Below are 22,957 nucleotides of genomic sequence, written 5' to 3'. Positions count from 1 at the left end.
GGCAGAGTGTAGAGTATGCCAGACCTCTGGTTACCTGACAGCAGAGGGTTCTAACTCATACCATGGCAGCTCAGTGACGCCAGACAGCAGGGGAGGTGCAGCTTTTTCTGACTTCACCAGAAGCAGCTATCAGACCCCAAAAAAGAATTTTAGCCTAATGAACCTGTCATGTCCTTGTACAGGGACAAGTGAACAACACTCATTTCCTTTGCAGTGCTTGATTAAAGTAAGAATTTAGTAGCTCTAAGTTACTAGAGATTCATCTTCACTGCACAGTAGACCTAAGTGAACTGTAAATACACCAGGCGTGGGCATTTTCCACTCAGTGCCTGAAACTATTTCTGTAGCAGCACAGCTCTGCAGCTGACCTAATAAATACTGGTGCTGAGCAGGACTAATTATCTCCAATGCAGCACTACCCTGGCATAACTGTACGGCTTCCTGCTCCACAATTAGCTTAGCTGCGACTTGTTTGGGTGTCTGCACTGTCCTTCATGGTATGGTGGAAACAGGCTCTGAGCAATGCTTGGTGGAGAAGCATCACATGCAAGCACCAAACTGCTATATTATTCTTCTCTTAATGTACTGGGGAGGTGTGGGACTCTGACCAGAACAATGAAGTCATTTAACAGCTCCTCTGGAAAATTTTACTTGGGTGATGTTGTGGTCATCTTGGACCTAATTTGGCTACAGCAAGCTCTTGTCTCTTGATAGTATGTGGTGCCTCTGAGCAAAATGTTAACGTGCTCTGAGTTTCTTTTTTTTTTTTTTCTTTAGTTATCGAGATAATGACTAAATGGTGCTGAAGTCCAGTTATATCCCAATACAGGTTAATGTTTTACATGGAAAGGATTAGATGAGCATCTTTTGGAGACCTAATCCAATCCAGCTGTATAAGCAGTACCCACTTCTGATGGCCTATAAGGAGTCTCAATTTGTTTGTCTCAAGTTAATTTCAAAATCACTCTTCTACTTAAGAGAGGTTGATCTGAGGACGGGAGATGGGGGATATACCCTAGACCAATATTATGTGTTTCTTCTTCACTAATGCTTCCAAATGTGGCTTTTCTCTTGCTATAGTACTGGATAAATGAATACACCTCCACCTTGGGTATTGGTGTCTTCCACTCTGGCATCGAGATCTACGGCAGAGGTATGAAGTATTTCTTTTCCACTACCTGCAGAACATGGTGACAACTGTAGTTAGCCTGATATAGAAAGCACCCCAAACTTACAGGCTTGGGCAAGGAATATTTTGAGAAATGAACAGCTTGACCGGTTCTCTTTTTAGAGTCCATTGTGGAATCTAGCAGGAACTTGAGCAGCTCTGTCATGAGCCACGTAGCCCTTCATATTTCTGCCATGTAATTGTAGCCTCTATAGCTTGCACAGGTATGCAGCAAGATGGCAGATAGGAAGGACCAAGCAATGTTAGAAAGCTGTTCTGCAGTGAAGGAGGGGAAGAGAGAATGGGAGAAGCAGGAGAGGAGGAAGAGAAGTGGACCAGTGGTTGTCTTGAGACCTGCATATCTGTGCTTGTGCTAATTTCCTGGTAGGGTATATTTGTTTTGCAGTAATTCTTTATGAATGTCTATGATCTGGAAATCTTGGAAACTGTTCTTTGAAAACAGCAGAGTTACAAGGTCTGGATGGGGATGAAGGTGATAGAGCACTCATTGCAAAAAGTGCAGTCAAGGGATCTGGGAAAACATCTGTAGAGCAGTGAAGGACAGATCAGCATCACACTTTCCCTTTCCTTCTTCAGCATTAAATGGGATTGTCTCAGGCTACTCATGGTATTTTTATTCAGTGCTATGCAGTAGACAAAATCCCTGGGGTGCCATGTTCCATTTTGAGCACAGCACCTTTCACAGGCTATGCAAGATTGCATGTATGACATGGAAGGACCTTGTGGCTTGACCCACATGCTGAGTGCAATCAGCTTGGCTTTCTGCAAAGAATTCCCACTCACTGCTTGTAAATCCCTCTGGAAGAAGACTTGTTTTCTCCCTACTCTAGAGAAGACTTCTTCCAGCTCACCACTGACAGCCTCTCATAGTTTATCTAGATGCCTCCACCCCAAAACTTCCCACTGAGAGGAAGCCATCTGGATGAGCACAGAGTCTGAGAGCTCTCCTGGCACTGTGGCAAAGCAGTAGTGTTAGCATGGAGGGTGGCTTTAAGGGCATCCTCAGGCTGATAGGTAACCAGATAGAGAAAATGCCTTTCAGTCTGGTTGGAGATTTTGGCAATAGCCCAGCCCCTGGTGCTGATGCTGAGCTGGGCAGACAGCTGCCATAGACTTTTTCCTGACATTGCATTCATTCAATTACTCACAGTCTGTTTCTTTCCTTGTCAGAGTTTGCCTATGGAGGGCATCCCTACCCTTTCAGTGGGATTTTTGAGATCACACCTGGCAGTGCGGTAGAACTTGGCGAGACCTTTAAGTTCAAGTAAGGGCCCTTTTCTACATCTTCCTCTCTGCCCCCAGAAGCCATTGGTGTAGGGGAAGCAGGGAAAGTCCTGTCCTCTGGGTCTCCCTTTCTCTCTCCTCACAAGCACTGTCACTGCATCCTTCACATGCTCCTGGTGTAAAGGCAGCCCTGCAGAGATTTTGGAGGTGGATAAAATGAGTATCACCTATTTGTGGATACTGTACAGAGTACCAGAAGTTATCTCCTGTGTTTATTGCTGCTCTGTCAGAATGGACAGAGCAGCTGCTAGAGGAGTCTGACAGGATGCTGCATTGATGCCTACTTCAAGGTGCTCAGGCTGTGGGGCTGTGGGTCAAGGAACTGCCCATGGCAGATGGGGCTTGACCTTCCCAAACTGCCAGTCTACATTGAGGGTCATTGGAGACTCTTAGAAGAATGAGCACTACTGAGTGAATACTGGGAAAGGCAGTAGGTTTCTGCATCAAGTTTTTAGTCTGCTCCTTCCTGGCCCACGTTATGGAAACCCTCTCAAACATGAAAGAAGCATCTGTTCTCTCCTATTAGAAACTTCTGTTGTGGGATGATGGACAGAGTGGGATAAGACCCCCAGAGCTGAAACTTCCCTGGTGGTGAGCAGGAAGCTTTCAGGGCTGTTGCCTGAGCTGTAACCTGTTTTGTGGATAAGGTGGGAGTATTACTGTGCCATTTTGTTAGTGAGAGTCTCTGATAAACCCAGGTATGCATGTCCATGTTTTAAGCCTGTCCTCTTCCCAGTGTCTGACAATTTCCTTCTCCCTGGGTATGTATCACTCTCGTCACTGTATCTTCCCATGTTTCCTGTTGTGTGTTTTGTTTTTAACTAGAGAATCCATTGCCTTGGGCACCACAGACTTCACAGAAGAGGATGTGGATAAGATAATGGAAGAGCTGGGCAAGGAGTACAAGGGAAATGCATACCACCTGATGCACAAGAACTGTAATCACTTCTCTGCTGCTCTGGCTGAGGTGGGCACAGTTGTTTTGTTGCCATTGTGTATTTTGCTGCTAAAAACTGTTTCTGTGCTTTCCAGTAGGTGTTTACAGCAAACATAAGGAGAGAATATAATTCTTCACAACTGAGTTCAGCTGCTTTAATAGTGAAACTTTCATTTCTCTTTCTGGAGCCCTCATCCTCATTCATTATATGCCTCTCACCTCTCTTCATACTATGGGACGAGAGTCCTACGCCAATGACCTCTTTTGCCACAAGTGTCTGTTCATCCCCAAACAGGCCTATCATGGATCCTGAGTGAGATGAGATTCTGTACAAAACATACTGTATGATTTTGTAAGAAAATTCCTAGTGAATCCAAGAACCAGGAATTTGCTTACAAGGTAGCTGCTTAGACTCTTGGGAAAACCCGTTCTCTATTAGTTTCATCCTTGCTAATTACAGAAACAGAAAATGAGTTCTTGTCAATGTTAGCAAATAAAAGTAATGTTAGCAAATAAAAGTAAGCAGGAAGGAATTGTATGATGAAGTTTGAAGTGGTACAGTGATCAAATCAGTGTTACCCATGCTACTGTTTTGGTGTTAGATAATCAAATTACTATGACAGAAAATGGGATCTTTAAAAATTATGAAGGAAACCCAGGAGAAAGCTGTGTGATTATTAGCAAAAGCTAACTCCCCCCTTCCTCCCCTTTCCTGCAGCAGTGAAATAAGGTCATTGCTTATTACATACTTTGATATGTAAATTTTTCTCTCGTGTCCAAGCCATAAGTCATCCTTCCTTGATTCTGCTGCTATGTATCAGTGAACCCTTCAGTGTCCCTTCCTTGTCCAACCTTCCAAACACAAGTCAAATAAGGTATTTTAAATTTTGCTTTCAATATGCCTTCAATGAACATCTTAACAACAGTAGAGTTTAGGGTTAAGTTTGCTGCAAGAGCTTTCTTGGTGGATTCTGTGTGCTCATTCACTGCCCTATAACCTGGCCAGGTAATAAAACAAAAGCCTAAATGGCTAGTTCTCCCAGGAGCAGAATTTACTCAGAATTTTGATCAGTTTAGATAAACTATTCATAGGCAAGCAGAATTTTTTTGGTTGTTGCTCTTCACTTATACCTGTGTTTATTGCTCCTCTTGAAAGTATTACAAATGCAAACCCAGAACAGGTGCTCTTCAGGCCCAGGGGCAGAAAGCCCTTGATGGTCTCTAGCATCAAGATACAGAAAATGGGAGCTGAGATTCTTAAAGAAATAGCTGGTCTTAAGACACTAAACAAAAGTTTAGTGTCAACGTTCCTCAGTCAGCAACATGAGGAACACGTGTGGCTTCCTTAAGACAAATGTCTCCATCACTTCTCATAAAGAGAATGATTTGTTAATCACTGCATTTTGGAGCTGAGTGAGAGGAAGCACAGCTTATCTCAGGATACTTCTGACCTCTTTGAGGAAAGACTGCCTGAAATCTTTTGAGATAGAACCTGAAAGCAATGAAACTTTCTATTCAATATTTGAATACTTGCTTAGCTTTACAGATTTAGTGTCTTTTTTATTTTTTCTTGCTGTAATTTCCACTAAAACTAAACCAAAAAGGAAGCTTCAAGCGCTACCATATACAGCTATAAGGTGCAGTCCTATAGCATGCAGAATGTGCTGTCTACATGATGAGTGGCTCTCAAGACTGTGTAGATACGTGTCACCATAGAAGGCAGAAAACAAAACTGGTATTTGTACCCTAAAACTAATTCTGTGATGAGTCTGTTTAGTGTTTGTATTGCCCTTCAGGCTTTTCATCTGTGAAGCAGCAATAATAATTACCATCTATTTATACATAGCTGCGTTATGTGGCAGTAAGAGACAGGAAACTGAAAAATGTATTCAAAGAATTAAAAGATGTAGAAATTTTGTTCAACAGAATAAAATTGCTCATTGGAACTAGGATCTAACTCCAGCCACACATAAAGCATCCATGGATTTTAAGTGAGTATAAATTCACAGTCTTTCTGTTGCTGTAGCCCAGCTGAAAGATAATGCTATTGGTACCACAAAGCCCTTTCACTGCAGAGAGGGGCAGGGTGGAGGCTAATTTTTAGCATGAAAGGGAATGACCAGCTCTGCCCCCTACAGTCCTTTAGGCTTTTTGTGCTCATGGGCATAAGCAGTTTTGGTGAGTTCAGGTGATGGTTGTTCTGAGTCTCCTGTGTAATGCCAGGCAAGTCACATCCCTGCTCTGTGACAAAGTATCCCCCTTGTATACTGGGTTATCTCCTTCCTTCAAAAAGGGCTCTGAAATCTTTTGGTGACAGGTCTTTTTTCTGCCAAGGTTAGTTAGCTGGCTTATGGCTTGTCTTGTTCTGTATCAGCAAGCAAAACCAGAGCTAGAGCTTTATAAAACATGTGGCAATATATGAGTTAACGTGTGTTTACACAAATCTGTCTGGCAGGCCTTGAGATTTGGCTCGATGGCCATGTGGTAGCTGTGTTTGGCCACCTTAATTTCTTCATCTGGCTGTGGGCTTGCAAATCAGTATCCCTACAGATGTTGCACCAGTGGCTGGGCCATGGGTTGGGAGAATACCGTCTGGTTGTAGGGACTGAAGGTAGATGCAGCCTTGTGTCCTGCTGGCTGAGGTCACGATTCTGCAGGGGGAATGGGAAGGAGGTATAAGGCTGGCTCTCCCTCCCAGATCAGCTTTCTTGGGGTCACACTGTGAGACAATGGCTGCATGTCCAATTGCCAGGACTTGTAAGCAAGGTTCCCCATCCTCAGAAGGGTTGCTGAAGCCACAGGAGTCATGCTTTATTTTCCAAATTTTGTTTTCCTGTCTTTTACCAGAGTGTTCTCACTGAATAGAACATCCATTCAGAAACTGTCCGTCTACATCTGTTTATGAATGATTTTTCTCTCAAATTCCTGTTTCATACGGTGATGCCTCAGGTCTTTCTATAATGATTCATAACTGTTACTTTTAAAAGGCTGACTTCTGATGGTTAGGGGCATGTCCAGGCCTATATTTATGACTCTGCATTTGCCCATGCATCTTGAAAAATCCCTGGTCTATCTGTCCAGCACAGGCAGATAAGCTCTACTTAACCACTGGGTATGCCTTTGACCTGCTACATACCTCTGGAAAAACTCCTTTTGCAGTGAGACTGCAGCTTAATTGCGTAATGCTGTGGCACTGAGCATCTCCCTACAATGCCATGCATCTCAGTTCTGAGTCCTCTGATCTTCCTGCCCGTGTTCACCTGTAAGCTGCAAGGGGTTTTGTTACTTCCTCAATGGCACTTAGCTCTGAATTTTCATTACCCCCTACCTGCAGATTGCCAAGCATAATCACACTTGCTCAAAACTTAGATCTCTCCCTGCTTTGCCAGTTCCCTACGGACTTCTAACAAGCAGCTACTGGATCAAAGAGGCTTAGCTGGGTCTACTCACAAAGCAGCTCCTGTGGGAAGAAAACAGAGAATGCCCTGGTTTCAGCAGCAGCAGTTCAGACTTCATCTTCTCCAATGCCATTTCATGGCAGCCTTCTCAGTAAGTGATTCAGTGCATATGCTGCATGATCAGTAGTCTCTTCTTGTGGATTTCCTGAGAAATTCTTCATCAGGGAGCTTTGGGTTATTTAAGAAATGAAGAACTACCACAGAGCGTAAGTCTCTGCCTAGTAAATCTCGCACACTATTTTAGTTGTTTTGAAGGAAGTTCTGATGTAAAGCAGAACAGGATTTCCTAGCTGATAGTCATGAGAAAGAAACTGGATGCACTCCCTATGCATTTGCCCAGCTTCAATTTAAGGTTGGTACACATACCACTTAATATCCCTTTGTGGTCTCCCTTACCATCAGTGTGGGAAAGTGAGGTGAGCTTGATCTGAGCAGAGAAAACCTGGTTAGGACTGCCTTAACCACTCTGACTCCTGCAACATGGTCCCATGGTTCCTGTATTTATAAACCATTTAATTTGTTTGTGGGTTAAAATGCCAAGGTTCATCAAACGGGGATTAGAGATTTGCTGCAAGAACCTTATTCCTTTCAGACTGCTTGTGCTGACAGTGCCCAAAATCAAGTAGTATCAATACCATACTCTCTGAAGATACTGTCCAGGAGGATGGGTTATCATTTCAGAGAGATTTATGCTTGCAATTTCCACAAGGAAAAGCCAGTCAGGCCATCAGCACCAGGTCCAAACTTCCTGTCCTATTCTGAGGTTATGTGCCTTTCTGCATGTCAGTACTCCAGGCAGGTAATACTGCTGGCACACAGCAGGGAGATTCTATCATTCTGATGAGGTTACGCATGTGTGGGGAATTCAGTTAGGACCATGTCGATATTGGGTAAAGCCCATCTGTTTGATCATCTGTTGTTAAGTCATTGTGTTCCTAACAATCCCCCATGTATAGTTACAGCAATACGTTCAAATGGCCCTTCAAGGAATTGCAAAACATTTGGTCTTTGAGTTGTTCTGGCTGATGAAAAAGGATATTTAAACTTCGGAAGATGAACATTAGAAAAACCTTTTAAAACAGAAAGGCTAAAATAGTTCTTTCCACAGTGTGATTTATTGAATTTCCTGATATTTCAGAACAAGGACATGTGAGATAGCAAAATGACAGACGTTACAAATTGCTGTAAAGCAGACATAAAAAAAGAGGAACACAATCTGTGGTTTCAGGAAAAAGCCAAACTCAAAGTAATTCCTGGGCTGTAAGTTCCCCTACAAAGACCTGCAGGTTTGAGGTCCCAGCCATGCCATTCCTTTGCAGGAGCACTTGTCACTGCAGCAGTGGGCCACAAGAAAGTATGCCATGAGGTGCCAAGACATACATGCAGTCACTTTGTCACCAAGACTGTTCTTTGGGCATAGATAAAGGTAGGTGCATGCAGATTACAGGGAATTGTGAAATTGCTGTCAGAGGGCGCTTTTCAATGTGACAGCATGGCTTGCTGCTGCCCTGCAAGTCTGCAATATGATTTGGACTGTGGAAGGCAGATACTAGACAAGGCAAAAGCATACTTTGCTTGTTCCCCAAACACACGTAAAGGTACAAAGTTGGCTGCCATGGGTTCAAATGTGGCCATGTAAGAATAGGAGTCCTGCTTGATGTGTAGCCATATGGTGAGTGTACAGTGCCTGAGGGCAGCTTCTTTAGAGAAGACAGCAGTAACTAGATGGCCAGAGGGGTGAAGGTTTTCTGCTTTAAGATTCTTCTCCAGTCTGGCGATATGTCTCAGTATTGAGTATAAGGATCACACCACGTCACTGCACCTTAAAGACTCCGAAAAAGCTTTTGCTGCTTAGCCCATTCACAAACAGAAGATGACTCATTTGACTTCCCACCAGCAATTTTCTGTGCTTCTGAAGTTTCCTAAGATAAGCTATGGAGCTCTGTTCTTACCAGAGTGATGAGAGTTGCTACAGCATGTCTCAGAAAAGGGCAAACCACCACGGGAAGGCAGAAAACAGTTTTGAATCAGCACCAGAACTGGAAGATAAGTGGAATGACTCAAGGAAACCATTCCTCCTTTCAACAGTGTGATTACTGCCAAGCAACCGGAATGATCCCTATTTAAGGAAACTCTTTAGCATTTTGCTATAGGACGTATGACATACAATTAATGAAGAAGTGTGGCTTTGTAGCAGCAGGGAAGATAGTCCCTTTTATTCCCCAGTAGTGTTCCATACTGTTCCATACCAGTGGTGGAACAGTAACAAAATCAGTGGATCTTATGGCCCCTTTTGGTAAGATATGAAGTTGATCTTCATAATTAGGAAATTAACTGAGAGGTATTGATTTGATTTACCTTAAAAAATTGTTTATATTGGAACTTTACCTGAGAACAGCAGTGACAGAAGGTCTTATTCATTTATGTCTTTTCTCCCTCTTCTCAACAAGGAGTGATTTCTTTCTGATTTATATGTGTAATTTATTGTAAGGACCGGAAAATATCAATACCCTGTGTATTTTGTAGCAGTTTCCTTGCTATTCTCAAAATAGAGAAATTTATTGAAGACTAGAACCAACTGTGAAGTTAGTATCCATAGTTCACATCCATGTGACCGTTCATACTTCAGAAGGCTCTTTAAGGTCATTTGGATTTGAGGAATTAAAAACCATTCAGGAAAACAGATTGGTAACTCATTATCCAGCCTCCTTTTGCGCACCCACTGATCCTTCCCACCCCTTTATTCCTTTAAATATTAGAGAATCTGTTTCCTTATTGCCCAGGATTTCCTGATCCGAAGGATTAGATCCAGGGGAGAATGCTCAGAGATGCCATCTGGATAAACAGCTAAAATTTTAACTAATTATTTGAGTTAAACCAGGATTTTCGGATTAAACTACGTCATCAAAAGCAGAGCCTTTTAGAGGGATCTGATAGTTTTAGTAAAACTTTTGCTAGGACAATTTGTAGGTTCAAACAGAACTTCAAGAGAGACATACCCACTAACTGAGGGCTTCCTGGGTAGAGAGAAGCTTCCTGATGTCTGGGAGAGCAAGCTGGACTAAAGATTTATTTACCTTTTCTCTGATATTTCAGCAATTTTTTTTAAAGGGCCTGTAGTGACAGGCTTTAAACTGACAGAGGGGCGATTTAGATTAGATCTAAGTAAGAAATTCTTCCCTTAGAGGGTGTTGAGGCACTGGCACAGGCTGCCCAGAGAAGCTGTGGGTGCCACATCCCTGGAAGTGTTCAAGGCCAGGTTGGATGGGGCATGGAGCAACCTGCTCTAGTGGAAGGTGTCCCTGCCCGTGGCAGGGGGTTGGAACTGGATGAGCTTTAAGGGCCTTTCCAACCCAAACCATTCTGTGATTCCATGATAAGTTCTCCTGAATATCAGCCACAAGATGTTCTGGATCAGCCTCTCCTGTGGGAACTGTCCTACTTTAATTATTTATGTAAACAAGGAAATAACACATTTCAGCAGGAGAAGAGAGAGGCCTAAATCAGAATTTGTGTGCTTGTGGTTTTAGAAGCTCATTTTGAAGTTGTGGAATTTGCAGAAGTTTCCAGAGAGAGAAAAATATCTTGGGGAACTGGGAGTCTTTTTCTTGGGCTGAAGAAGCCTTGGAAAATGCAGCTGGAGCTTAATGAGGTGAGCTTGGCTCATTCTTTGTTGACACAGGAAAGAGTCTCCTAAGCATCTGAGGTGGCTTAGATCAGCCTTGGAAAATCTGTTAGCATCCTAGATGAAGCTGGCTCCTACAGGGCAGGGATTATGGCCCCTATCACAATTGAATGCTTTGCAGTCAGAGTTTCAGAGCTGCAGGACTTCAGTGCTCAACCTGGGTGGTAAATAGCTCTCAGTCTCCTGAAGTCAGTAGGACTCTCAGATCAGCCTAGAAGGATGGTCTCCAATAGGAATTACCTTGAAGATTAACAGATGGAGCCTGCACAGTGAATCCTGCAACCTGATGGTTACAGAGGATTAAGTAGGCACCTAGCTTACCCACTGTTGATGCTGATATCACAGTGATATTAAACCTGCATTCCAGATGGGATGGAAATGCTTGGTGAAGTCACACAATCTGAATCTCCTTGGGAGGCAGTGGATGATCTCACAATGATCTTGCTTGCATGCAGATCACCTCTAGGCTGGATGCTGGGGCTTCTCTCCCTTTTTCTTTGTATTGTTGGTAAAGCTCTGTCCTACTTCTAGTAGCAGAGAGGGGCTTTGTCATTGCATATCAGTGTGATAGAGGGAATACATACATCTCATGGCTGAATAGCAGCATAAAATATCTCTGTGATTGGCTTTAGAGCTATGTCTGATGTATACTTCCCTGATAGTGTAGCTGTCTTGGTTGTCCTTTGTCAACATGGCTGAAGCTCTGGTAAACAGAGGGATCTTACTCTGCTGATTAGAGGGTGTGGAGTTGTGTTGAAGTGACAGGAGATGGCAGTCAGCACATATTATTTTCTCTGGCTATTTACTCATCCTTTCGCAAGCCAAGGCATAGCTGACGCATGTAGCAAACTTACATCAGAATCCTGCTTTCCATAGAGGAGCTTGACTTTCAGCAAATTCTCTGAAAAAGGCAGGTTTGCTGAATCGAGGACCAAATGAGGGCATTTTTTTCTGACAGTGAATAATTCAAGCCTAAAGCTTTTTGGGTCCATCCCCAGGCACATATGAGTTCTCATAAAAATATTATTAAAAACTAGGAAGCTCCCCTTAGCCTTAAAGCTATCGGAGAGAAAGGATTAAACACCAGAGAAAGGAGCTTCAGGTGGCATTTGAGTCGCTGTCAAAAGTGCAAATCTTTTGCTTTATAATAAATGAGTCTTCAGCAGATCCTAAGTAGACAAGTAATACTCATGTTTTCCTTAGTCAACAATTGCTTTTCAGTTTCTTCTGTTGTGGAGGAGGATATCAGTGTTTTGTTGCATAAAAGCCTACATGCAATTGTTAATGGCAGGGGGCACAATGCTCCCAACAGACAGAAGGGAGAGAAGGAAATGAAGAAACAAGCAGACAACCAACCACAGGACATGAAAGAACATTAGGAAGGTTTTATGTCCTGGCACCTGAGCCACTTCTCGCTGAAGCTGATGGAACAACTTGCTTCATTACAGCAGCCTTTGAACGTTGTTAGCTCTATGGGGAACAGGCTGTCTTTGTTTTCTGTATATTTAGAAAAAGCTTACTAATAAAGACATCCTGCACCCATAAATTTATCCTCACGGTTTCAGAGGGATGTAATTTTTTTGTCTTTTTTCTGTATGTATGCACAATTTTGACTGCATGGAGTTAATAAACCGCTACATTGCATTCCAGCTGTGGCTTCTCTGCCAATGCAGAGAACCAACATTAAATGATATTTCTAGATGTACTTTGCATGTTAGTTTAAATCTATGAAGTATTTGGTATGTACTTAGAATGAAGGCTGCTACAGAAGTGTAAACTTCTTTTCCCATTGTTAAACTTTCTAGCCTTGCTATTCTGAATGAGTCCTCTAGCCCAACAAAAATGATTAGTGGGATAACTCTTACAAGCACCTTCCAGCTCTCAGTCCATTTTCTTTTCCTTATCTACCTGCTTGTGCAGGGAAATGGTAGGAGATGGCAAGTAATTTAAACCAAAATCAACCACCTCTAAATGGCAAGCTCTTAGCACATAATTTCAATTATTTTTTAGAAAGGGTTGATTTTGCCACGTGTGCCTCTGCACTTATTTCAGGTTTTCCCATTAATGTGATCTATCTAGCCAAAAAGATTTTATCTGATTTCTGCATCTGTCTTACCAAACCAAAACCCCAGTTTCCTTATCTGTTATAAATAAGCATAACACCTTGGAGCTAAGTTGGTTCACACTATCTGGGGAATTCATCTCTAGACAGACCATCATGAGCCTTTGTGTGTGCAAATGGCTGAGAACAGATGCAACCTTTCCACAGATGAAGACAGTAAGGAAAATCCCTGTCCTTTTCACCACTGCCTGTTGATAAAGTGTCAGGAGTTAAGTGTGTTGATAGACCCATAAGACTGGAACCTTTTGTTTAGGAGTCCTGCCAACACTGAGAGACAGGTGGTCTTAACCTGTTCCTATGAGTTCTTGTATTCTCTCTTCTGAGAGAATCCGTAGTAACCTGCTGCTTCCTAATGGTAATAAACAAGGTTTGAGACTGAAACACAGGATTTTCTTGGGTAGCTATTCAGGAAAAAAAAGAGATGCTCTTGATGTGGGTTGGCCTGGTCATGTTCAGCATTTCATAACACTTGAAAAGAAGACCCTATTAGGCAACAGCTGCTCTCAGACAATGGTCTCAAAACAGCACCTGACAGAAAGTAGTTCCTCTTCATGAGATCATGATAATGCAAATTAATTGCAGTTCGTTCATTTGGTGGGAGATTCATTATTTTAAATGCAAACAAGCCCAGACTTAATTATACTTTGAATTCCCAAAATGGTCCTCTGTTACAAGGCCACTTGCTGTCTATCTTGTTACCCTGCAGCTGCTGGCTGCACTTGTAAGTGCTGCATACAAGGACCTTCATCCTCAAAGCGGGTATTGCCATGCTCCATTGTTGGTACATAACTAATCAGCAATGCCCCTCAGAATTCAGCTCTGAATGTTGTTCATCAAGATGCCACATTTGCAGCCACCATGCCTCTCCACTGTTGCCTGGCCAGTGAAGCTGGAAGAGTGCTGTGAGTTCTGACGCCAGCTGTCTCATTTGACTTAGAGCTGGGTCAAACTCCCAGAGACCCCATTGCATCTGTTCTTAGCATCTCTCTGCATGCAAACTCCTGCATAGAGGCAACTCTGTCCTTCCACCACAGGACCACTGAGGTGACTGACATGTCCCAGCTAGCATCATATGGAGTAAGCAAGACTCTGGGTATCAGTCCCTCCTTTCAGTGTGTTCCTTTTTCGTCTCCTGATGAAACTCCTGGCTAGACTCAGGCAGACAGTACAGATTCTTCTTTTGCTTTACATGAGGGAAACACCTGCAGCCCTGGAGAGGACCTATAGGAGTGGCTGCTGTGGGACAAAAAGGAATTGCATAGGAGAATGGGGACATTTTAGACAGTTGCTTAAATTCATTTAAAAGGTTTTTCCCTTCTTGCCTTTGACTCAGGTTGATGCCTCCTAGAAAGCAGCCTCACTGAGCTCATTCATCCTTATCTACAGTTTCTCAGCTGTACCCTTTCCTCTGCAAGATGCAGGCTGTTTCTGGCTCTGCTGAATGTGTGCTGCATGCAGCTTCCTGGCCTAGTGCCACCTCATCTATTCTCTTGATTCCCACAGGCTAGTTATATTCCCTAGAGTATAGTTACTGTGTACAACTGATGACTTCTACAATAAATCTGTTTCAAGCAATCAATCCTAGCACCACATGTTGTGCTAGGTGTGTTGTGAAGGCTGTACCTCCATTCTCTTTCAGCAATGTTCTTTTCAGTATATGCACCATGTGCAGCAGCAGATCAGGAATGCAGAGCTAGAAGTATGTTCCTTGTTGATGCGCTCAAACTCCTATAGGTATGCTAGCACTTTAGTTTATTCAAGGTGGCAAAAAAGATGTCCCTGTCATTGGGTTAATGGTTTATTCCAGATGTGTCTAAATATTCATTGCATTGCCACATTTCTCTTTCTGCATAGGATCTTTGGCTGCCCTAGCACAGCCTGAAAGCTTTGCCTGGGCAGATGTGCTGGTTTGTATCTAATTGCTTTATTCTGAAATTCTGATAAGCATCATCTATGCTATAATGTTTAGGCCTTATAGGAGCCAGCTTCTGTGAACACTGTAAAGATTCCCCTTAGGATCTAAAGGCTTTGCTCCTGAAGTGCTCTGGGGTGTGTGTTATAATCCTCAGGCACCAATAAAAGCCCTTTGAATTCTCTCAGACACTCCAAGGGGAATACTGTAGAGCAGCTCAAACGGATACATGCCCCATGGGGATACCACCGTATTTCTAGCAAGGCTAAGTGGAAGTGGCAGTGGGTGGTTCAGCAGATGTTCAATGCTGAACTCTTCAAGCCATAGTTTGAAGACAAGAATTGAATTAGCATGTATTGTTTGAAGAATGTAATGTTGCCTCTGCTTATCTTCATTTTCATGGATCGGAGCACTACATGGTGCCTTTGGGAAGGCTCACTCTGGAAAAACTCCTGAGTGCCTTGAGTTATACTTCTTTGCATAGCCTGAATTGCCCAAATTACACCATTCAGCACATCACAGAACCTATTGCATTTGAGAGCTTTCTTTTAGGATCTACAACTAACCAGACCTTCACTTCATTTTGAAAGGTGCTCAGCCTGTTAGACTATCTCAGATGTTGTCTAGTATATGCCTAAAGACCCAAAGCCCTCAGAAAATGCAGCATGTTCATAGCATTGTCCTCTAGAAGGCAGGAGACTGCTGCTTCCATCGCTGGATGGCATTTAAACCCCTGTTTCCTAGCTGCTAGGCTGCTCCCGTGCCCACAGTAAGGCCTTACAGGGAAGCATTAAGGCTTTGCTGAGCAGCAACACCTAGTTCTTAGGGCACATAGACGAGGGAAGAGTAATGGGGTGCAGTCCTCTCTCTCAGGGCAGTCTGTACATTTTAACCAGGGACTGTTTAGAGCAAATTGACACAGCTTAAGATGTCCAGAGGATCCTTCTGTATCCCAGATTACTTGTTTCTCGATGAGCTTAAAACCCAGTGTGGATTTGACAGTTGCCTAGAAATAGCACCCGAACTGTCAGGTCCCATTTCTCCTGTAGGTTTGGCTTCAGCCATGGATGTCTATACTACTGTTTCCACTTGACTCTGCAGATGCCAGCTGAGTCATTTGCAGTTCTTACAGAGTCCCCAGAAGCAGCTGCAGCTATGGAAGACTTGGCTTTCTATCACAAGGTGCCGGTCAGTGGAAGCTGCAAGTACATGCAGCCCTTGATGAAGCTTCTATCTGAAAGGAGGACTGGTTTCTTGGTGGGCAATCAGAAGCTGCACTTGCTATCCCAAGTGCTGGATTTCAGTCTGTGACAGGCACTGGCAGCCTCTGTGAGTTGAGAATAACTCATACCTTCAAGGACCTGACAGTGAGAAAAAGGTGAAGTGCTATGCTCAGCAATGATAGCTGGGCACTGTTCACAAGAGGTTTGCAAAGGTTAGGGAAGCCCTACATGGGCTGAGGTTTTCCAGGCATTGCTGCCAGTATGTACTCCAAAGGGTTTCCCATCCCACTCTTATGCCTCAGATAAACTGTAACTAGCCACTGAACTTACATCTCAGGCTTGTATCCTGTATAGGCTTAGCCCTTCTGTGACTGTTCCTTTAAAGTTCCTCTCTGGTCAGTTACATATCAAAAGCCTCAGCTACTTTCTTGTCCAATGTCAAGCTCAGGCTCCACTACAGATATGTCAAGTTTCCTGAAGGGATGGTAGCAGGACAATTTGGTATGATGGTCAGGACTGGTATTTCTGATCCATAACAGTTTAATTCTGACAGAACAAGTACGTGACCCATCACAGAGAAATTTACTCTCTTCAAAAGAGAAACCCCACTTTGGCAAGGAAGAAAAAAATCCAGCAAAATCCTAAACTCTAAAAACATCTAAAAAAGAGTTCTGTTGGTGGAAGCAATGGGTGGTAACAGGGTTCTGTGAGTTTATCATTCCAGTGTGTGGTTTTGAGTTCAGAATTGCCCTAATGAGCTGCAGTAGGTAGATTTTCCTGTGGCTCCATACACAATTGGAAAACACCCACTTCATCTTGCTTGTGCTGTTTTATTTAAATTCAGTTAGCTTAGTCCCATTGCAGTCAGGTTTATTTAATGTTTCTTTATTAGCTAAGCACTGCTGGATGCTCCAGCACAATATGCTTTATGGTAAGGAATGAAAACCACAGGAGCAGGCTGTAGCATTAGCAGTATTCCCCAGCATTGCCCTTTTGCTCCTATTGAGCATTCTGTTTTTCTGTGGAATAGTAACAAGCCTTCACTGACAAGAGGCGAGGACAAGCATGACTGAGGATAGGGAAACCGCTTTGACTTCATATCCTTAAGCTCCACAAACTGCTCTTTGCTGACTGATGACCTGATGCCACTCATCTCTGTTCTTTTTCTGGCTCTGTCTTGCCTTGCTGATTCATTCTGGGTGAAGAACCTCCCATATACAAAAGGCATACATCTCAGCATTGCTTGCACATTGGGAAGTGCTATTTCAGTTGCTAGGGGATCTGCTTAGAAAATAAAGCCAACTCTTAAGAATGGCATTTTCATTTCAAACAGTCTTACCTTGTTCTTATATGTTGTTTCACCTAATTTTCTGAAGAATCATACCCTGGTTTTGTTTTTCTATTAATATTGAGGGGAAGCCTTTATTGAGACTTAAGACTGCTTGAGAACTCAACTTGCATGCATGCATATACCACAAACTGAGTCAATATGTTGCCTAAGTTCCTGGAGAGGAAGAAAGAGAACCGCTACAAAATCTAGAGGCAATTGTGCTGCACTTTTTGGTTTTGGCCCAGGTTCAGTGTTTGAGTAGAACATACGGAATACAATTAAAAAAATTGAGCAGTATTCTTGTGAAAATGGTCAGATATGTCTGGTAAGAAAATCAAATGGATCAGCAAATGTTCTATGTATGACTCTTAAGTGCAGCTGGAGAGGTCATCTGTTTATAAGCTCAGCCAATAGCTCTAGCAATGGAAACCAGGGATTTGGATGGAAACAAAGAATTACTAACAAAGTAATTGACCCCACATTAAAAATTTAGAAAATACAGATCCATATTGCTGTATCTGAGGTTAAGTAGAATGCAGCACTGGTAAGAACTGAAATAAAAGTCCTTGGGGTGTATTAGGAAGAACAGTCTATGCTTGCAACTAGTTTTAGCAGTTAAATGGCTCAGCTCATTCTCTAATACCTAATGATAATGTCTTCAATTTCACACACTGATTTTTAAACAATGCATGTCAAAATAAAGTGAGTTCCGTAGTCAAATTAGCACAGTCACAGATCTGCCACCTTCTCTACACCTCATTGGAAACTCCACACTCTTGGAGCAAGCTAATTCCATTATCCTCAAGGTGACTGTTGCAATGGGGCTTAGATCACTCTGCCCACGACACACATATGAAGTACCAGCTGGTCATCAGCTATTAGAACTATAACGCAGCACAGCCCATCCTCTAGCAACTGCTCCAGACATGTTCCCTGAAAATCTCTCAAAACTCTTAAGTACTGCATTTCCCTTGTCAGCAACATCTTGCCAAATAATCTCCTTACTGGATTACAGAGAAACACCCTCTTAGTTTTTGCAGTAATTAGTATTAAATTCAGTGTAGTTTTAGATGAGAAGAGGGTAGGAGGAAGACCAGAGGAATTTAGTATTGGCAGAAGGTTCAGTATGGACAACCCTGGAACCACTAATTCACATAAATTGTGAGACAAGGTCTGTGGGGAGGAGTTTGTCCCTGCCTGTCTTGCTCCATGGGAGATGGCGCTGGGAGGGAAGGAGAATTTGGGTACTATGACTACTGTACCTGCTACAGCCTTCACGCTCAAGTACACTGGTGTGGGGTCACACCGACATTATATTTACTAAAGACAAGCTCTTGAGGCACCTCAGTTAGTCAGGTCCATGTGGCTTTTCTGTGTCTGGTAAGGGAAATGGTAAAACAGAAACTTTCCTTATGCAACCTAAGCCAGATACCGCCATTAAAACCTGGCACCTGAATGTATGTGTGGTCAAATGCTACAGAAGAAAGGGTCTGCTGTACATAGCAAGGTTGCTTCATTGTGCTGAATATGATACGACCTTGGAAAAACAGCATCTGCGCTAGCAGAGCATAATCCAAGTATGCCATAAGAATCTACAATGAAATACAGGCCTAGTGAGAAGTTAGTATTTTTGTTTGCTGCTTGCTTTCCCACATTTAGGAAATGCCATATGAGGAGGTCTTGGTAGAAAAGCACCAGCAGGCCTGTCCATTTACCCAAGGACTGCCTGGAGAACAGAACGGCCAAAGCCTTTGAGGGCCATGAATCTCTTCCCTGTTCTCTGCTATGACGCTGACAAGGGTTATGTCTAGCAGGGCTCTTTGTGCTTGTCAAGCAGTTGTGTAGTCACTTGCAGATGTGCATGTTTCTGACTGAAGAAGGTGCTCCCTATGTTTCAAATAGCTCTCTTCTGAGCAACAGGGAATTCACCCTGCTGAGCTACTGGTGCAGATGGGGATGGCCCTCCCACTATGCATGTGCTGTGGTACTGTTAACCATGGTCCTTTTTGGCTTGCTCCACAGATACTATGCGGGAAAGAGATCCCCCGCTGGGTGAACCGCCTGGCCTACTTCAGCTCGTGCATCCCCTTCCTCCAGAGCTGCCTCCCCAAGGAGTGGCTGACCCCAGCAGCCCTGCAGAGCCACATCAACCTCGGCCTCCATAAGGAGGAGCAGGAAGACACAACGGATGAGGAGTCCCCCTCCACCTCCACAGCCCCCTCAGCCTCAGGCACATCGAGAACCTGTAGACATACCCGGGTCTAAACTGTGCCCCATATGCCCTCAAATTAACACCCTTCTTTCTCTTGTACTATTTCTTTCTCACACCCTTTTGCACACCTTGGTTTCTCTCTTCTCCAACGGACAACACAGGAGTGGGAAGACCCTTTCTATTATGGAGGTGAAGCTTCAGTCCCTTTTCCAAGGGTTTCCACTATAGTTGCTCAGCAAAATGACTGTGAACCCCAGTGCTGAACTGAGGAGCATGGCAACTAAACTGGATTCTCTTCCCAGGGTTCCTTGATCATGCTCCTTGATCAACAGAGAACTGCTGGCTCTCTTGGGCATAAAGGCATGCATACGGGCAAGGGGGCACCATACTGTGATGTTCCTTCTCTGGAACTGTTTTATCTTTTTATCTCTTTCCCCACCCACGTGAGCCCAGCAGCCTCCTCCCTGTTTTGGCTGGGCTTGCCATTCCCTTATGACAAATCTCCTGCCCACACCCAGTGAAGGAAGCAGAGCCAGAACTCAACCTGCTCATCTCTTAGACCAGCAACAAGCTCCACTCAGCCCCATCCACTTTGTAATTATCAGGTTTCTAACTCATGTGAAGGACAAATGGAAGGTGCTGCTGTTCTACAGCCACCAGTTTTCAGTACTCAAGTTTAAGAGCTTGAATGACTGTCCTGCTCTTGAAAATAATAACAAAGAACCTAGAAAATGAATGCGTTACCATGGCTTTTCTTTGGGTTCAAAAAGAGGATGGGGCTAGTGCTTAGAGGCAGCTACTAAATACTTGCAGAGATGACTTTTGACCATATTGGTGCTTTCTGGCACAGACTCCTCTCATTTCCCCTAATTCTAGGCAGAATTTCCCCCCAGATTCCCTGGGGAATCTCTCTTCTAGCTGACATATGCTGGCTGTCTTTGGGCCAGAGGAGGAGAGAGTATCTGTTGGGAAGGTATTTCCTTCAGCTTTTCCTCCTGCACCCACAGACCTAAAACTTGTCTCAGAGCCACCCGTCCCTAGTCTATTTTCGAGCCAACCCAAGAAGATAAAATAAAAGCAGTGAACCCAAAGAATGTCAACTGTTTCCTTCTCCTCCCTTTTTGGAGGTGGAGGGGGAAACTTAAGGGCACATCTGGAAAGCATGGATGACCCTTCCAATGCATGGGACACCATGGTGCTTTCCATGTGTGCACTATTTCAGTGGCATGGAAAATGGGCACTGGCCTCTCCAGGCTGGCTCTTGACAATAATCTGGTCCTTGCATATATTTATGTTCACTCTGACAGCTGATGAGAAAGCAGAGGAGGAGGAAAGGACAAGTATCCCAACTCTTCCACTCAGTTACCTCACTAGGAGTTCTAGTCACAAGATGGATGAGAGAATTAAAGAGGAAATCCAGGCCTCGTTCTCCCCCTTGCAACTCCTCTTGGCTACACAAAGGAGGATGAAAAAGGAACAGGCACAGTGTTGAAAGGGGGTTGCCATTTTAGAAATCCTGTTTTCAACAGCTATTACCAAGTCAGGGCTTCCATCCTCCACCAAGAAAGAACTGCAAGCTCTTAAAATGGGTGGCTGTTTCCTTTTATTGGTCGCAATAGCATGCTAAGTCCAACCAGCTGTTTCTTTAGCTCAGGTATACAGAAGTGTGTGCTTTCAGGGCTGATGGTCTTGGCTATGATGTACATCATGTCTGCACAGAAAGTGCTTAAGGGTTGTTGCATGTTCACACTCTCCACAGCAGAGGGCTGTGGAGAGATGCATGGATGGAAATATAACTCACAGGATGGCCTCACTTCACTGCCTCCTGAAGTGATGCACATTTGGGCAACAAAACCTTTACAATATGCCTCTCATTTTCATCCTCTGAACAAATTGCTGCAAGTTCTGTACTGAACTGAAGTCATGTTTTTTATTAACCTTAGTTATTCACAGCCAGTACTAAATTGTGAGCAATTCTGCAGCTCCTGGTATTCAGTCCAGCACCAATCTTGATTACCCTTGCTTGTCCAGGGATATTTAATAAGATTTCCATCCTGCTGACTGGAAACCACATTACACAATGTACTGTTGCACTCTGTATTCCCTGAAGTCATGGTCATGCTGCCTAAACCAGCAGTGCAGGCTTCATTTGTCTGAAGTTCCCAGGGTGCCTGCCAATAGCCAACAGCACATTACCTGCAGCGAATTTTAATATCTCCTTTTAGGTCCTTCCCTGAAGAAAAGTGAGTTTTTGTCCAGATCAGGGAAACTGCAGTCAGAAACATCCAGTTCCTGATGTGACAAAAGCCAGCCAGCCCTCACCCTGAGCTCTAGATAAAGTACCATGTATGTATCTAGGAGACAACTAGGGCTCCAGGGGCATGTTTCACATGGAAAACCTTCTCACCGTATTTCCCAAAGTAAAAAATGCTTAACTCACTGTATGGTAACCTGGACAAGAAAGCTACATTCAGCATCCTTAGGGACATGAATATGTGCTTGAAGTACTGGGAAGAACACTTGGGCAAGCTGGCAATGTCATACACCCCAGATGTTTGTTCATCTACTGTTACGCTTGTCTGTCTGTTTATGGCAGTAGGGGTCACATCAAGGAGGCATCAAACCTCTGCTGTAAATCAAAACCAGAATATATTCCAAACTTCAAAAGCATTTCTCCCCACTCCTCCCTGTTCAAAGTGACCAACCAACAATGACAAGAACAAAGGGACACTGTGGAAATAAAATATATATTGATGAAAGCTTTACCTCTGTAATTTAACAGCATTTTAGATTATTAAACATGAAGACATTTTAAAAGCCTAACTTACCATTCATCTCTGGCACAGCATGCTTATTTTAGGCACTTTTCTTACACTTCCAATTATTACAAAGTAATTGTTGTTATATGATTATATCATATTTGTATTTAGTTACACGTTCTCTTGCTGTTTTTGAGCATAACACAATGAGGAAAGTTTTAGGTTATTGATAAGTTATCACTTATCAATGAAAACAAAAGAGCAGTTTATGAACATTAGCAAGAGCACCCCATGGCACTGGCACAAACTCTTAACCCTTCTTCTTACTGCCAGGACTTCTGATGCTGTTTTGAAAGTTAGAAAGAGATGACACCAACTCTGTACATGGGCATCAGCAGCGGTGGGTTAAGAGAGAAGTGAGAAACTCTCTTCTGAGCACATCTGTATGGAAACATAGAGTGGTTTGGATTGGAAAGGACCTTAAGATCACCCAGTTCCAACCCCCCTGCCATGGGCAGCGACATCTCACACTACACCATGTCACCCAAGGTGCTGTCCAGCCTGGCCTTGAACACTGCCAGTGTTGGAGCATTCACCACTTCTTTCTATAATAGCAGCTCTCAATTTCAGGCCATTATTCTTGGTCTCCTCTTCCGGAGTCTGTGATTTGAGGTGTATATCTTCCAAACAAAGTTTTAAAAGGGGCATTTGCTCTTTCAGAGGCTCTGGGTGAGCAGGTTCCCCAGCAATGAGCCTGTGCTCTGTGGTGAGGTCATTTCTAGTCTCAGCACAGCGTGGGGATGGACACAGAACTATTCTCTTGCTCTCAATACTCCCAGCTGAGAG

At 43.4% G+C, this 22,957-nt stretch overlaps 1 protein-coding gene across 2 annotated transcripts in view; it reads left to right on the top strand.

Moving 5' to 3' along the window:
• The window catches only part of LOC133273932 (deubiquitinase DESI2-like), a 72,043-nt gene extending 49,868 nt beyond the window's left edge, over positions 1 to 22,175 (top strand). For both annotated transcript variants that reach the window (XM_061462640.1, XM_061462639.1), the window contains exons 2-5: positions 1,081 to 1,153; positions 2,360 to 2,453; positions 3,299 to 3,440; positions 19,163 to 22,175. In XM_061462640.1, coding sequence (XP_061318624.1) covers positions 1,081 to 1,153; positions 2,360 to 2,453; positions 3,299 to 3,440; positions 19,163 to 19,405 — 552 coding nt within the window. In that variant the 3' untranslated portion in view covers positions 19,406 to 22,175. The remainder of the gene's footprint in view (positions 1 to 1,080; positions 1,154 to 2,359; positions 2,454 to 3,298; positions 3,441 to 19,162) is intronic.
• Positions 22,176 to 22,957: the final 782 nt, after the last annotated feature.

This window comes from Pezoporus flaviventris, unplaced genomic scaffold, assembly GCF_033815535.1.
Source record: "Pezoporus flaviventris isolate CSIRO_AGI_PZ_B2104156 unplaced genomic scaffold, CSIRO_AGI_Pfla_v1 ptg000035l, whole genome shotgun sequence".
NCBI lineage: Eukaryota > Metazoa > Chordata > Aves > Psittaciformes > Psittacidae > Pezoporus > Pezoporus flaviventris.
This window is presented reverse-complemented; position numbering and strand designations above follow the sequence as displayed.